The following is a 15,366-nucleotide window of genomic DNA, read 5'->3' as shown; positions in this document are numbered from 1 at the left end:
GAAAATACTGAAAAATTCAGGATGCTTAACATTACCTAAAAATAGACTTTTGTTGATGGGGTGCACTAGAATTTATGTCAACAACTCGTGAAACAGTGAGGTGCACGTGGATTTTTCTTGTACTGCAGGTTGATTGACCAATGGTATATTTTGGATGTGCAGAACCTTAAGCATAGCTTAATTTATCTTTTACAAAACTGGATCCATCACCTTTACTCTGACCGCCCATCTCAAAACACATTACACATACATATCATTCAATAGACAATAGACAATCGGTGCAGGAGTAGGCCATTCGGCCCTTCGAGCCAGCACCGCCATTCAATGTGACCATGGCTGATCATCCCCAATCAGTACCCCGTTCCTGCCTTTTCCCCTTATCCCCTGACTCCGCTATCTTTAAGAGCCCTATCCAGCTCTCTCTTGAAAGCATCCAGAGAACCTGCCTCCACTGCCCTCTGAGGCAGAGAATTACACACACTCACAACTCTCTGTGAGAAAAAGTGTTTCCTCGTCTCCGTTCCAAATGGCTTACTCCTTATTCACTTCCAAAGCTGTTCTAAATCTAATATTGCCAATGCTTACAACTTCATTCTCAAATTTCCTACCATTATACTGTACAAAAGTCTAATTACATTTGTGTATTCACCTTTAGTTCTGTTTCAGAATAATAGTTAACTAAATTTAAAGGAAAATGCATGTTTGTGGGACATGATAAAATATTACCTTCTAGTCAAGCAACTATTACTATAGGACTTTCCTATGACTCTCCACAATACACTTTATTATGTATTGTAACAGAATAGATTTAATAGCAGAAAGATGTAAATATATATAATTTTCCTAATATTTTTTCTAGCCAATACCATACATTATAGCTTGTGGCCAACATAATAAGCTAAGTTTGTTTCTTATTTTAACTAACATGATTCCAAGAATGATTTATATCTAAACCAGAAAAACTCAGCATTTCTGTTTGCCCAGTGGATTAAATCTCATGTATCTATACCATCTAATTGGCAATGTGTTCTGTTTATTCATTCTCTAAAAAATGTCCTCAGAAACTGCTATCATTTACAAATTGCTACATCCATGATGTATCTGTATAATTATGCGCTTTTCCCAAGAACTAAAAAAATAGTGAGCATTGCTTTCTTACCACATCACACCTTCTCATCTTCTCTCTGAGAGGGCAAGAGCTCACTTGATTTCCTTTCTCATGTTGCAATGGATAGAGGTCCCCTCATCTGGGATGGAAATAGTAGACAAACTATTCTAAATAAGAATTGTTAGTTGGTGTTCCAAGCCACAAACACTTTCCCAACTTTTGTGTCCTTAACCCACTAACTTCAGTAGGTTTCTATATCATATAATATAATTGTAATCCTTCAGGTCTATTGTAGGACTTTACCAAGAGAGCTAGATCTATGTATACGTTATAGTGCCTATATAATTCCCTAATGCTGTGAATTTTCCAATGTGAACTGAGGATTGTACAATTAAAAGGCATCCATACTTAGAATAGGTTAAGGTTGTTTCAGCCTTATTCAGTTCCCCTAATTTCCCTGTCGGATCTATGGCAGTTGGTTTTCTTAATGAAGATAATACCATGGTTAATGTTGCAGTGCATAGATCTCATACTAAGAGCTTAATCTCATACTCTATTTCTTATGCAGATACATTTTGTTTAGTGCAACATTCTTCATTCATAGAAACATAGAACATAGAAAATAGGTGCAGGAGTAGGCCATTCGGCCCTTCGAGCCTGCACTGCCATTCAATATGATCATGGCTGATCATCCAACATGATCATTCATGAATAATGTGCAACAATATGTGTCTGGGCAACTAGTTGAAATGCATGCATTAAAACACTTCATTTGCTACTGATCACAACACTGAAAATAATATCCACAAGGAAAATGCCGCTCTTTTGTCTAACAATATTTCACTTCTCATTTCATTCTGTTTTTAATTTTGGGTTTATTCTTTCTGTAACTACAAGTCATGTTGTAATCTTCATCATGAAAAAATCCGTCAACCATTTCATCTTTGTTTTTTCCAGCCTCGGGGATAGGGGTTATAATTTGAACCAGCTACCTGCTTGCTTGAAGATTCATAATCAGAGTATGCCCCAGTGGACATGTCAGAGTCAGTTAGAGATTGTTGGTAACTTAATGGTTGTTGGTACATTGAACTGCCATGAATGTTGGGCACTGGAGTGGATGAAGATTTCAGGGAGGAAGTTATGCTAGAGGGTCTTCTAACATTGAAAGTGGTTACAGATGAGTAACTGCTTGGAAGTGGTGGGACATATGCCACTCGAGCTTTCCATTCTTCTGGAGGCTCAGGTAATGTTTTTCGACGTGCTGCTGAAACAATATTCTTTGCTATCGATGACTGGATGTTTCTCTTGGAAAATGCCTCCTCCACTGAACCAACCACAGACTGTGATGCAGCATCCCATGGGGTCAGTTTCTTAAAAGATGTATCCGGTATATTAGTTGCTGATTTTCGCATTGCTTGTGCTCCAGAACATAGCTTTTCTGGTGCTTTGATAGGTCTGAAATCACGTGCCTGCATCTGGAAATAAAAGGAATAAGTACTGATTGAAAATTGACAAACAAATAAACAGGGGAGGCCATAATAATAATAATAATAATAATCTATGCAGTTACTCGTGCTCTGCAACTGTTATATATAGCAGCAGTAGGAAATATGCAAACAATGACTACCCTTCCCATGGGCCTACTCAGAGACAGGCCCATGAATGCATGATCCCGTTCACGGTACCATTGCTGATGGTACGACCAATGTCAGATAAGAACATATCTTTTGTTGTTTGGGCCAGCACTGTCTCATTTTCACCAGGATTCAAATGTTATTTACTAGGAGCAGCATGATATAAATAATGGGTAATTTATGAACTGCTAATAAGGATGACAATAATCCACATGTATAGTGATTTACTAATTATAGTTAAAAACTGGACTAAGTGGGACCCAACGGGAGGGCTGGTCAATATTCAACGCAATATTCCACCTCTCCACCAATTCCCATATTGCTCGCCAGTGGAGGGGGGGGGCTTTCTGTTGTGCTAGTATGGTGTTGTGGGCCGAAGGTACTGGTTCCCAGAAGGCTAGTATAGACATTGTGGGCTGAATGGTTTCATGGGCTGGCAGCTCAGTCACTGAGGCCTGGCAGTACAGTCACTCGGACCTGGCAGGGTGGCAGCTGAGAAACTGCCAGAAATTCTGCCTAAAACAGGTGACAGACTGTGAGAGAGAAGGGGGAGAGGGTGGACTGAATGGATTATTGGGCTGGCAGTTCAGTCAATTACGGCTAGTGGGCTGGCAGTTCACTTACTCATGGCTCGAGGGCTGGCAGTGCAGTCACTCACGCCTGGTACGCCGGCAGTTCACTCAGTCACCCCTCCTCCCTTCACTCCCCCCCCACTCTGCTCCTTGTCATTCACACTCTCACACACATACAGACTCATTCACACACACACACACACAGACTCATTCCCACACACACACACACACACACTCACTCATTCACACACACACACTCACTCATTCACACACACAGATTCATTCACACACACACACACACACACACACACACACACACACACACACACACACAGACTCATTCACACACACACACACACACTCAAACAGACACACACACACACACACACAGACTCACTCTCACATACAGACTCACACACACACTCATTCACACACACACAGATTCATCTCACACACACACACACACACACACACACACACACACACACAGACTCATTCACTCACACACACTCACCCAATACTAAAATGCCAAGTAACTTCAGAACGTGTTGAATGAATGTTTAAAGCCTCCTGTAGAGGCTGCTGGTGCTGAAGCAAAAACGTGCTTTAAATAACATCCAACAAACACATTCACCATAGGCAGAGCAGCTCTCCTGAATTATTCAATGGCGCCTGCACTCGGCACCATCTTGACATCACCCTCTGAGTGAGCCACCACACTTCTGGGTTTTATAGTCCCTCCCCCCTGCCACCAGAGGGGGCAGCAGAGAGTATGGTGACATTTTTGTAAACATTAATATCTCTCTGATTGTTCATTGATGGGAAAAATCCTCCGGTCCAGTCCGGCGGAGGGGGGCTCTGAGGGGGTGGCCAAAAATGACGGCCGTAAGTGACGCCGTTCTCTCGGAAATCACATCGCAGTAAGTCAAAAGCGGTCAAGATCTTACTTTTAGTAATATAATAGATAATGCACCTAAGATTAACTAAACAGTCTGCTTTCTTGACAGAAAATTAAAATAAATGTGAATAAATAAACTAATGTGCCTAGAAATAGAATCATATAATGATTTTTTCTGCATTATGCAGCCAAAATTATTTTCATCTAGAGTGAAGCATGACAAACATCCTTCATAGAACATAGAAAAGTACAGAACAGGCATAGGCCCTTTTGCCCACAATGTCTGTGCCAATAATGATGCCAAAATAATCTAAACTCATCTGTCTGCACATAATCCATATTCCTCCATTTCCTGCATGTCCATGTGCCTATCCAAAAGCCTCTTTACTACCATTATTGTATCTGCCTCCATTACAACCTCAGGCAGCACGTTCCAGGCATTCATCTGGTTCTGTGTAAAAAAAAATTTGCCCTGCACATCAACTTTAAGCTTTACCACTCTCACCTTAAAGCCATGCCCACTAGTCCTTGACATTTCCATGACTGGAGAAATGTTTTAACTGTCTACCCTATTTGTGCCACTCACATTTTAATATACTTCTGTCTGGTCTCTCCTCGATGTCTCTTGGTCAATTCAAGTTTATCCAGAATCTCAACCAGAAACTTTCAGATTGTCATCATTTCTGCACAGGGGCTGACAAGATTTTATTATTCCCTATTTGAACCATATTGACCAATGAGTACCTGTCTCCAGGGAAAACATGGTCATTAAGCAGTGCAACACTGAGACATTTGCCTGGTTTGGACACAACACCCATGGTTCACAACCCCTCCTGAACCCCAAACTCCACCTTTGATACAGCATTAACGTCACAACCCCCTTCCTCATCATTACCACTCCTCATCAATTTCTGGTCCAGTTCTCCATCATTTGGTTGCCATAGGTCCTCAGGTTCTGGCCTACTGATTGTCTGATTCCACCCAACTGCCCCATTTGAAATAGTCCGTCTCAATTCATTCAACCACCATGCCTTACAGAATAAGGTATAATTCCCAATTCCCTGTCAGCCACGACACAGGCATATTGAGCAAAGCCCCTCTTCTCACCAGTATTCAATCTTGATCTCTGAATAAGAAACAATCATACATGTGATAGGAAGGAATGGCAGATGCTGGATTACACCAAAGATTGACACAAATTGCTGGAATAACTCAGCGGGTCGGGCAGCATCTCTGGAGAAGGTGATGTTTTGGTTCGGGCCCCTTCTTTAGCAGTCTGAAGAAGGGTTCCGACCATCACCTATACTTTTTCATCAGAGATGCTGCCTGACCCACTGAAAAACAATCATACATGCGTCTCTGCTACACCTGTCTATTTTGCTCATATTTCTATCTCTATTTCTTGGTAATGGCTTCAACATGTTTTCTATAAACAATATGCATGTCACTATAATCTCTTCTTCTTCCAAGTGATGTATGAAGAAATCCCTGGATACAGCAAAGTCTACAGAACCACTCAGTATCTTGGTTGTAGTAATGAAGACATGCACTCCAGAACTAGACATCTCTAGACAAGTGGTTCCAGTATAATTATATAATTGGCCTCTATCTGTTGGAAATTGCCTGGGTACGACTTGTTCATAAAAAGTATGCTGTTGATCATTAACAAAGGAATGAAACCATCATAAACAATGCTGTCAAGTGGCACTTACCGCTGGTGTCTAGTTTTGCTAGGACCATTTGATTCCAGCATTCAGCACACCTTTAGTCTAAATACTTCATTGACCAAAGTTATATCTCATTAAAAGGAAAATAGTTGTAGTTGTCCTAGTTCCAGGACATCACCAAAGGATTTCCTCATGACAAGTTGGCCTAGTCATCTTTATTTGTTTTATCAATAATCTTTCTTCCATCTTAAGTTCAAAAATGGGGATGCGCACTGATGATTGCACTATGTTCATTTCTATTCACAATTCCTCAGCAAATTAAGCAGCCCATGCCTTTGTGCAACAAGCAGACATCATTCAGGTATGGTTTGTGCCACAAAAGTGTCAGGCAACGACCACCTCCAACAACAGAATATGTAACAACCTACTCTTGACATTCAGTGGCATTACTATTGTCATATACGTTGTCAGTCCATAGCAAGGGATATTTTTGATAAATGTAATGCCATTGAATGTCACAGCTAGGTTGTTAAATTGTCTACTGTTGGAATTGGTCAAAACCCGACTCTTTTCAGGCACAAATGTAGAACCATTGCCCAGACACTTGAAAAGACCATATAAATACTATGGCTATGAGGGAAAGTAAGAGGCTAAGCATCCTGTGGCAAGTGACTCAACTCTTGACTCCTCAGGATTCTTTCCCCATCTGCAGACAAATTAGGAATGCATTAGAATATTCTCCACTTGTCTGGATGAGTTAAGTGCCAACAACTCCCAATAAGCTTGATAATATCCAGAATACAGCAGGCCACATGGTTTGTACTCTATTGTTTTCAGTGAGTATCATCTACAACCTGTGCCACAGCTATACTCTAAGTCTGCTCCAGTGGTTTCTTCCAAACTCACAATTTTTGATTCTTTACTTTTTTATTTATTTTCAAGTTGCATACTAGCTTGAAATATATTGCTAGGCCTTCATCGTCGCTGAGTCTAAATCCTGGAACTCAGATTAAGATTGAAATGTGGGTTTGAAGGAAGAGAGAAGGTAGAATCAACACAACGCCAGAGATTTTTATCAATGCAATCAGAAGGTTTAAAAGTTTGTCACCACTATTTACTAGCATTCACTAATATAGCAATCTCTGACCCAAGACTAAATACATTTAATGGATGTAAAATATTCATTCGATAAGTGCACAGTCTTTTAGCTTCTCAGATCTTGTTAACTGATAGATTTTGGGGAACTTTGCTAATGGGGTTGACAAAAGATAACGTTTAAAGAATGTATGCATGGTTTATCACAATGTATTTTGCTTGTCCAGCACAAAACTAAGATTGGAAAAATATAGTTTACCAAAATAAATTAAGGATAGGTTTAGATTCAGATAGGAGACAAAAGTATTGGCAGCAACAACTGGCCTGAAGATTGGGAGCATTTTAGAATTAGGTAAAGAGGCCAAAAACATTTTTTAAGAGGGGGGAAGATGAATTGTGAATTCAAGTGTAGTGTTATTTGATTTCACTGGATAGCACACAAACAAAGTTTTTCCCTGTACTTTGGTGAACGTGACAATAAAAAACCTAAACCTAAGATGACGATGAAGGCAAACGTGGCTTCTGTTGTGACCGCTGCCTGAGAGATGGTTCCCACATTTCTCTGTAAACACATCTGCAGAAAACAATCGGCAAGTTTTGGAGTTACTGTACCAAAATTATTGCATTGGCTGTTTTGTCTCCTAAAGTAGAAAATAATGTCAGGGCCAATGGTACAGTTCCCTTTGAAGAATCATACAGTCAATTTACTTTTGGCACTGACAGCACTAATTACCCTGCTGCTGTCATCAACTTCCTCATTTTGTAGTTAATTTTGATCCAGTGACAATTAAAGAAATGTTAATTTTCCAAGGAAGTAGGTAGGAGAAATGGCGGGTAATTGACAAAAAAGCCTTGGTGAGTTTCAGGAATGGAACAATGAGTAAACCCCGTGGTCACAGGAAACATTACTACTCCACACAGACAGCACTGGAGGTCAGGATTCAGTGACTTAACACCAGGTGAGTGTAGTGAAGCTGCAGCTCCCTTGACTGCAACTGTGCTGCTCATATTTTGGAGCCTCACCGAAAATTACAGCCAATTGTACATCATTCGTGCAAATTGCACTTGCATCTGATTTCCGGGATGGTGGGACTGACATATGATGAAAGAATAGGTCGACTGGGCTTGTATTCACTGGAATTTAGAAGGATGATAGGGGATCTTATAGAAACATATAAAATTCTTAAGGGATTGGACAGGCTAGATGCAGGAAAAATGGTCCCGATGTTGGGGGAGTCCAGAACCAGGGGTCACAGTTTAAGAATAAGGGGTAGGCCATTTACCTGTCGGACAGAGATGAGGAATTCTCTGCCACAAAAGACTGGATGTATTCAAGAGAGAGTTAGATATAGCTCTTAGGGCTAAAAGAATTAAAGGATATGGGGAGAAAGCGGGAACAGGGTGCTGATTCTGGATGATCAGCCATGATCATATTGAATGGCAGTGCTGGCTCGAAGGGCCGAATAGCCTACTCCTGCACCTATTTTCTATGTTTCTATGTGTCCTGCACTCGCCATTAGTGTGCTTTTACAATACACTAATCCACATCTAAATATGCAAATAATTTCTGTAATTCTGTGTTTATCAAGATTAGAACTTATCATCTACTACAAGCCCACTTACTCTCCACAATTATTTCAACTATTCTTCATCCCACCCTACGTCCTATAACGACTCCATTCTATTCTCCCAGTTCCGCTGTCTCTGTAGTATTCACTCCAATGATGAGACGTTTTCTACAATTGCGCCTAAAATGTCTTCCTTCTTCCTGAACCACATCTTCCCTGTCACTTGACCACATATCATTCCATATCTGTGCTCTTCTCTCAACCTCTCTGCTCTGGGGCAGGACAAGGATAGAGATCTGATCCTACCACCAACCTCTGCATTCAATGGATCATTTTCTCCTCTCTCTCTCTCTCTCTCTCTCTCTCTCTCTTTCTCTTCCCTTCCCCCCTTTCCCCTCCTTCCCTACTGGGCATGTCTTTGGATAAGTTTATTTGTCTATGTACTCACTCCTACCTGTGATTTTATGTGCTCCTTATGTATTTTTATCAGCTACAATGACGGGACCTGACCTGAAACTCTAACTTTGTTTCCCATAGGTGCAGCTGCTGTACATGTTTAAGATTAGAACCAGTCTTTATTAATTCACTACTAATAAACTAGTCACAGAAATTAGCCCAATAAAGTAAAACAAAATCAAGATTCAATACTATTTTTTCCATTCAAGAAACTCCGCCTAAAGCAAATATAAATATTTGGACTAGAAACAGACTAGAAAACGTATTAAATATTCCCTGTGGAAATAGAAATGCACGCTAAAGACATAACTATACCATACTTGACCACCAGGGGCGCCGTACGATGGCAGCCTCTGCCTACAGTCTGCCTGTTTTTTCGTCTTTTTGTTATTTTTAGCCTGTTTAAAAGTATGTTTTTGGAGGTTTCTTAGTCTTTTTATGTGGGGGAGGTCAGAAGGGTAAGGGGGAAACTGTTCCTTAGTCACTTCCTGGCTGACGATGCATCTATTTTCCAAGTTGCATCTTGACCCCCTCCCCCCCTCCCCTCGCGGCCTACCATCTGGATTGGTGCAGCCTTTCCTGCCGGACACCGACCAGAGCTTCAGCAGCGGTGCAGCACTGATTTACCATTGCGGAGCGGGCGATGCCTTACCAGGGATCGTCGTGTTGAAGCTCCGGAGTGTTGGGCCTGCTGTTTAACACCGTGGAGCTGTGGTTGTGGCGCTTCTAGCCGCGGGCGGCACTGACTTTAACATCGCGGACTCCTGGTGATCCCTTTGCCGAGGGCCGCCAGTGTTGAATCTCCGCCCAGCTTGCCCTGTGGACTTTAGGAGCCGCGGTCTCTGGGAAGAAGCGGCCGATACGAAACTCCAAGCCACTGAGAATGTTCTTCCGTTCCGACGTCGGAGTTCCGATCATCCCGCCGAGAGGGCCTGAACATCGGGCCGACATAGCGGCGACTGCGGAGGGCACAAAAGGCCCCAACCACAGGTGAACATGGAGGAAGACGACTGAACTTTATTGCATTCCCTCACAGTGGGAAACGTTGATTCCGCTGTGTGGGGATGTTCATGTTAAATTCTATCGTGTGTTGTGCCCTTTTTATTCGTATGACTGTATGGTTACTCAAATCTCACTGTACCAATTGGCGCATGTGACAATAAATGTAAACTTGAACTTGAACTTGTACTTAATACCACCTGAATTTTGCATTATGAATTAATTAAGGAATACAATTTACCAACTTTTTTTTGGTTACAATCTCTATATTTCTGAAAGTTCTAAAGCTTCTGGAAATTCTGCATAATTTTAATTTGTGCAGCAGAGTTCTGAAACATCCCTTCATATTAAAATAATAATGATCATGAATTGCCAACCTAGTTATTGTGTAATTTAATTGGATTAGTCACCCTTGTGATGTAGATATGTCATTACTATACCATCAAGTTGGTAGGTATAATGTCAGTTGTGACTAGTCGCTATTTGGAATAAGATGTATGCATTATAAGATGATCTGGAAAACACTGCTTCAATTATTGCATGGTGTACTTAAATGTTCTTTGAGTAGATTTATTTATAACTCATAACTCATTCAATTCTTAGACATCTGGTTTGTGAGTCTGGTTTAACACAGAAGATTCTAAACACATTGGGCCAACAACACATACCAATAGTTTACATCCTTTCTCTGATGATATGAATCTGTGGCTGTAGGGTTGTCCCTCCACTTCAAGCTTAATATGGATTTTAATCAATTGTTAATCCTGCAAATATTGATCAGTCATGGCCATCAGGCAAGATGCAGATAGATGTGAGATTGGGGTTCTCGCAAAGCCTCACAGGGGAAAAGGGGGATTGACATTTGAGGCATAGAAGCCTAATTATATGGCCATGGAAGTGTTTTTCTGGTCTTCCTAGTTCCAAAAGGCAAAGTAAAAGTTTACCTCACAAAATGTCTCAGTGATTGTCTTCTGATTCATTTTATCTTGGCAGGATCATCTCAAAGACTTCCTCAATTGTGGTTGAGTGAAAATTACAGCCATGGCTATTTTCATAAACAGCTAAAGAAATATCTCATTAGCTTTAATTGGGCGCTTAAGCATTCTCTGCTCAGGAGAACAGGAGAAAAACAGGAACATCAGGATCAAGTTAGGAAATCAGAGGTTAAACAACTCTAGGCATTTTAGTTACCTACTCAGATAGAATTAAAATCTGCACCTACATCTCCCACCCATTTCAATCACCAAATATTAAATTCATAGTTTGGCACTGAAACAAATCCCAGTTTAGCTATGTTTAGAAAGAACTGCAGATGCTGGAAAAATCAAAGGTAGGCAAAACTGCTGGAGAAACTCAGCAGTTTAGCTATAGTCGTTTTGATGGAAGGTTCATTGAAGTATGCAAACCTATTATATTCCCTCACTTTCCAATATACAATATTTGGATGACACCCAGAGTAAAACTGCTAAGTGAAATTTATAATATTGAAATCACCAACATGATTCCAATCCTCCCCCCTGCCAATCCCCTAACCCTTGATGGCACTCATCACTAAATTAATATTACTGCAATAATTCACCTGCTGGTCTCTCTCTCAGAAAGTATGGTAAATTGAAAAATTGTGCATTCTGAGAGAAAAGTGAAAACACATCTTTCTATATACATTGAATGGAAAGTCCCATTGCTAAGTTTGGGATCAGCAGATAGTTACAATGAAAGTACGATTCTAAAACTTGTGGAAACAAACAGTAGTAAGCAACATGCAACTTTCCATGTGCAAGAAGGAACTGCAGATGCTGGTTTAAGCCAAAGATAGACACAAAAAGCTGGAGTAAATCAGCGGGTCAGGCAGCATCTCTGGAGAAAAGGAATGGATGATGTTTTGGGTTGACACGTCACCTATTCTTTTTCTCTAGAGATGTTGTCTGACCCGCTGAGTTACTCCAGCTTTTTGTGTCTATGCAACTTTCCATTATTTATTTGTACAAAGGATTGCAACATTTAACGAGTTAAATTAAATGAATTAGCATTGAGTAATTTTAAGAATGGCAAAAGCTCCAATTAAAGTGCAATTTAGAGGCGTTCTTGGAAGATGATGTCACATACAAGTTCTGCTGCAGAAAGATCGGATTAAGAATTCAATGGAATAGCCTACAGAATTAAAAGGTAATGGGTATGATCAATGTGGATGTTTGGTGCACACGGATGCCCACAGGGAAAGGAGCTAGTCATTGACTACAGGAAATGGAATGGTGAAGTTGTGGATGCAACACAACCCATCGCACAAAACAAGGCCCCCATCCCCCCACATTGACTCCATCTACATTTCATAAAACATCAAAAGGTAGCCTACCCCAGTCATTCCTTTCTTCCGTCAGGCAAAAGATATAAACGCTTGAAAGCACGTATCACCAGATTCAGGACCAGCTTCTTCCCTGCTGTTAATCAGGCTATTGAATAGAGCTCTCATTCTTTGGGCTAAGGATGTAGCTCGATCTCCCAGTCTACCTCATAAACGCCCTTGCACCAATACTAATACCAAACTCCTGTGTGCTAAGTTATGGAGGATATAATCTTGCAGAGGGCCTTGCAGCCCAATAATGCAGTGCCTGAAGGCCAATGCCCAGCTTCCATGGCATCACATATAGAAACCACCGAATGTCTATGTGCTGAAGTGAGAGCTCAGGTGGCTGCCATCAAGATTCAGATGAACAGTGATGTCTCAGGAATCTGCGCTCCAACAAATTACAAGAATTAGTGTGTCTGCAAGTGAGGCATGCAGGGAAGTTGAGGTAAGGACAGTATTAGAGGAGCCTCAGCCCTTGAGCTTGTCAGACAGGTCTGAGATTCTTGGTCCCTGTGCAGACGAGTGTGGGGACTGTAGTGTGGATGTGCTACCTGACCGTGGTTCTGGAGGACATTCAAGAAGGGAGAGAGAATAAAAGTGTAGCTGTCATTCGGGATAATATTATAAGGGGGAATAGACACTAATCTTTGTCATGAGGTTGGCTGCCTGGTGACCTGCAGAGGTACTTGAAGTGGGAGGGGAACGATCCAGTCTTAATGGTCCATATGGGTAGCAATGATGTATGTAGAACAAGGAAAGAGGTTTTGCTGAGGGAATTTGAGCAGCTATGGACTAAATTGAATAGCAGAACCAAAAATGTAATTATCCCTGGAATGCTACCTGAGCCACAATCAAATTGGCAAAGGGTTGTGAAGATTAAAGAGTTGAACGCGTGGCTCAAAGATTGGTGTGGAAGAAGTGGATATGAATTTGTGGGACATTGGCACCAGACTGGGGAAGGAGGGTGCTGTTCTGACGGGACAGACGCCATAGGCAAGAGCGGGCATTAGATCGCTGGAAATTATGCTGGAGAAGTGATGAGGAATAAAGAAATGGCAGATGCATTGAATATGTTTTTTCATCAGTCTTCACATTGGAAACCACATGCCTGAAATTCAAGAGAGTCAGGGGATGGAGTGGCTATTACTAAGGAGAAGGTGCTTGGGAAGCTGCAAGGTCTAAAGGTGGATAAGTCACCTGAACCGGATGGACTGCAGCCCAGAGTTCTGAAAGAGGTGGCTTTAGAGATTGTGGAGGAATCAGTTGTGATCTTTCAAGTCAGGAGTTGTTCCAGGCGATTGGAAAATTGCAAATATTACTCCGCTGTTCAAGAATGGAGCAAAATAGAAGTGTGGAAACGACAGCCTGACTACAGTGGTTGGTCAGATTTTAGAGTCCATTGTAAAGGATGAGGTATCTGAGTACTTAGAAGCACAAGATAAAATAGGCCAAAAGACAACATGGTTTTGTGAAAGGGATATCTTGCCTGACGAACATGTTGGACTTCTTTGAGGAAGTTAATAGCAGGATAGACAAAGGAGAGTCAGTGGATGTGGTTTACCTGGATTTTCAAAAGGCCTTTGATAGGGTGCCACACGTGAGGCTGCTAAAGAAGATGAGAGCCCATAGTATCAGAGGGCAGATACTAGCATGGATACAGGTCGGATGAATGCCGGAAGGCAAAGAGTTGTAACAAAGGGGCCTTTTCTGGTTGGCTGCCAGTGAGTAGCTGTGTTCCGCGGGGTTGCTGCTCTTCACGTTGTTTACCAATGATATGGATGAGTGAATTGAAGGATTTGTGGCCACGTTTGTGGATGACATGAAGATAGGTGGAAGGGCAGGTAGTGTAGAGAAAGCAGGGACTCTGTAGAAGGATTTGGACAGATTTGGACAAGAAGTGGCAGATGGAATACTGCAGAGCAAAGTGTGGAGTAATACATTTTGTAGGTATGTTACAAAACTTACCTTCAGCGGCGCTGCAATTCCGCCACTGGCCGTGTGCGCGATTTTGGCGCATTTGAGGGGGGGGGGGGGGTTAAAACTGTTTTTTTCCAACCTGGTCCTGAATTATATTTGTTGGAGTGCAAGATGTTGCTAAAGAATCGTTCCGACGGCCGTTCTGTGTGTTTTTAAAAAAATTTCACCCGACAAGTTAAAGCGCTGGAATGATTTTAAAATCAGATTCTGAAGCATCAACGCCGACAACGGGGACGGATTTTATGGAGGACCAGGTAAAAGAAAGTAGTTAATTTTTATGTATAAAAGTGTTTCTTAAGATGCATTTAAATCACATTTTAAGTTGCAAAACGATGATTTAGTCCCCCGAAGAACCGGCAGTGTATTTACTGCCGATATGGGGGACTAAATTCACCGCATCCTGAACGTTCCAAATGGTCCCGTTCCAGAAAATCCCACTCGCAAGCTGATTTAAATGGCCATTAATTTACAGGTATTAAACATTAAATTCCTTCCATTTGGCCTATAAACCCATGACAATGAGATTTAAAAATTATGTTATATTGTGAATTATTGTGTGAATGTTATTTGGACACTTAGGCTATTTAAAAATGTTAATCTATTCTTAAGAAATGGATAGATGTTTAGATCTAGTAATTGAATTTTGTAATTAGCTACAATTAGGTAACTAACTAATTATATGCTTTAATTTCAAGTCATCTAAGTAAGATTGTTTCATATTTGTTTCAGAATGCTTCAATCTACAATAACTGATAATTTCTTTCAGTTCTCTTAAATTTTAAGAATGTTATCGGCTTTTAAATGTTCTCGATCACAGCTTTTGTGTTAAGTCAATGAAAAAGCAATAGGGAACAAGATGCTAATTTCCGAGTATGAAAATGGCCATAACTTTTTTAATACTGAAGATATGAAAGTGAATTAGGTGACAAATTAAACTTCTTTTTATGCTTTATCTGATGGGATAAATTACAGACTTGATTTTTAAAATCTCAAAATTTTGTAACATTGCTACATTTTGGTAGTTGGAACAAAGGTGAAGACTATT

The 15,366-nt window shown here is 40.9% G+C and overlaps 1 protein-coding gene across 2 annotated transcripts in view; it reads right to left on the bottom strand.

Moving 5' to 3' along the window:
- Window positions 1–849: 849 nt before the first annotated feature.
- Window positions 850–15,366, bottom strand: part of synpo2 (synaptopodin 2) — a 109,632-nt gene continuing 95,115 nt past the window's right edge. For both annotated transcript variants that reach the window (XM_033023541.1, XM_033023526.1), the window contains one exon: window positions 850–2,583. In XM_033023541.1, the coding sequence (XP_032879432.1) occupies window positions 2,047–2,583 (537 nt within the window). In that variant the 3' untranslated portion in view covers window positions 850–2,046. The remainder of the gene's footprint in view (window positions 2,584–15,366) is intronic.

This window comes from Amblyraja radiata, chromosome 1, assembly GCF_010909765.2.
Source record: "Amblyraja radiata isolate CabotCenter1 chromosome 1, sAmbRad1.1.pri, whole genome shotgun sequence".
Lineage (NCBI taxonomy): Eukaryota > Metazoa > Chordata > Chondrichthyes > Rajiformes > Rajidae > Amblyraja > Amblyraja radiata.
Note: the sequence above shows the minus strand (reverse complement) of the source record. Positions and strands in the feature narration are given on the sequence as shown.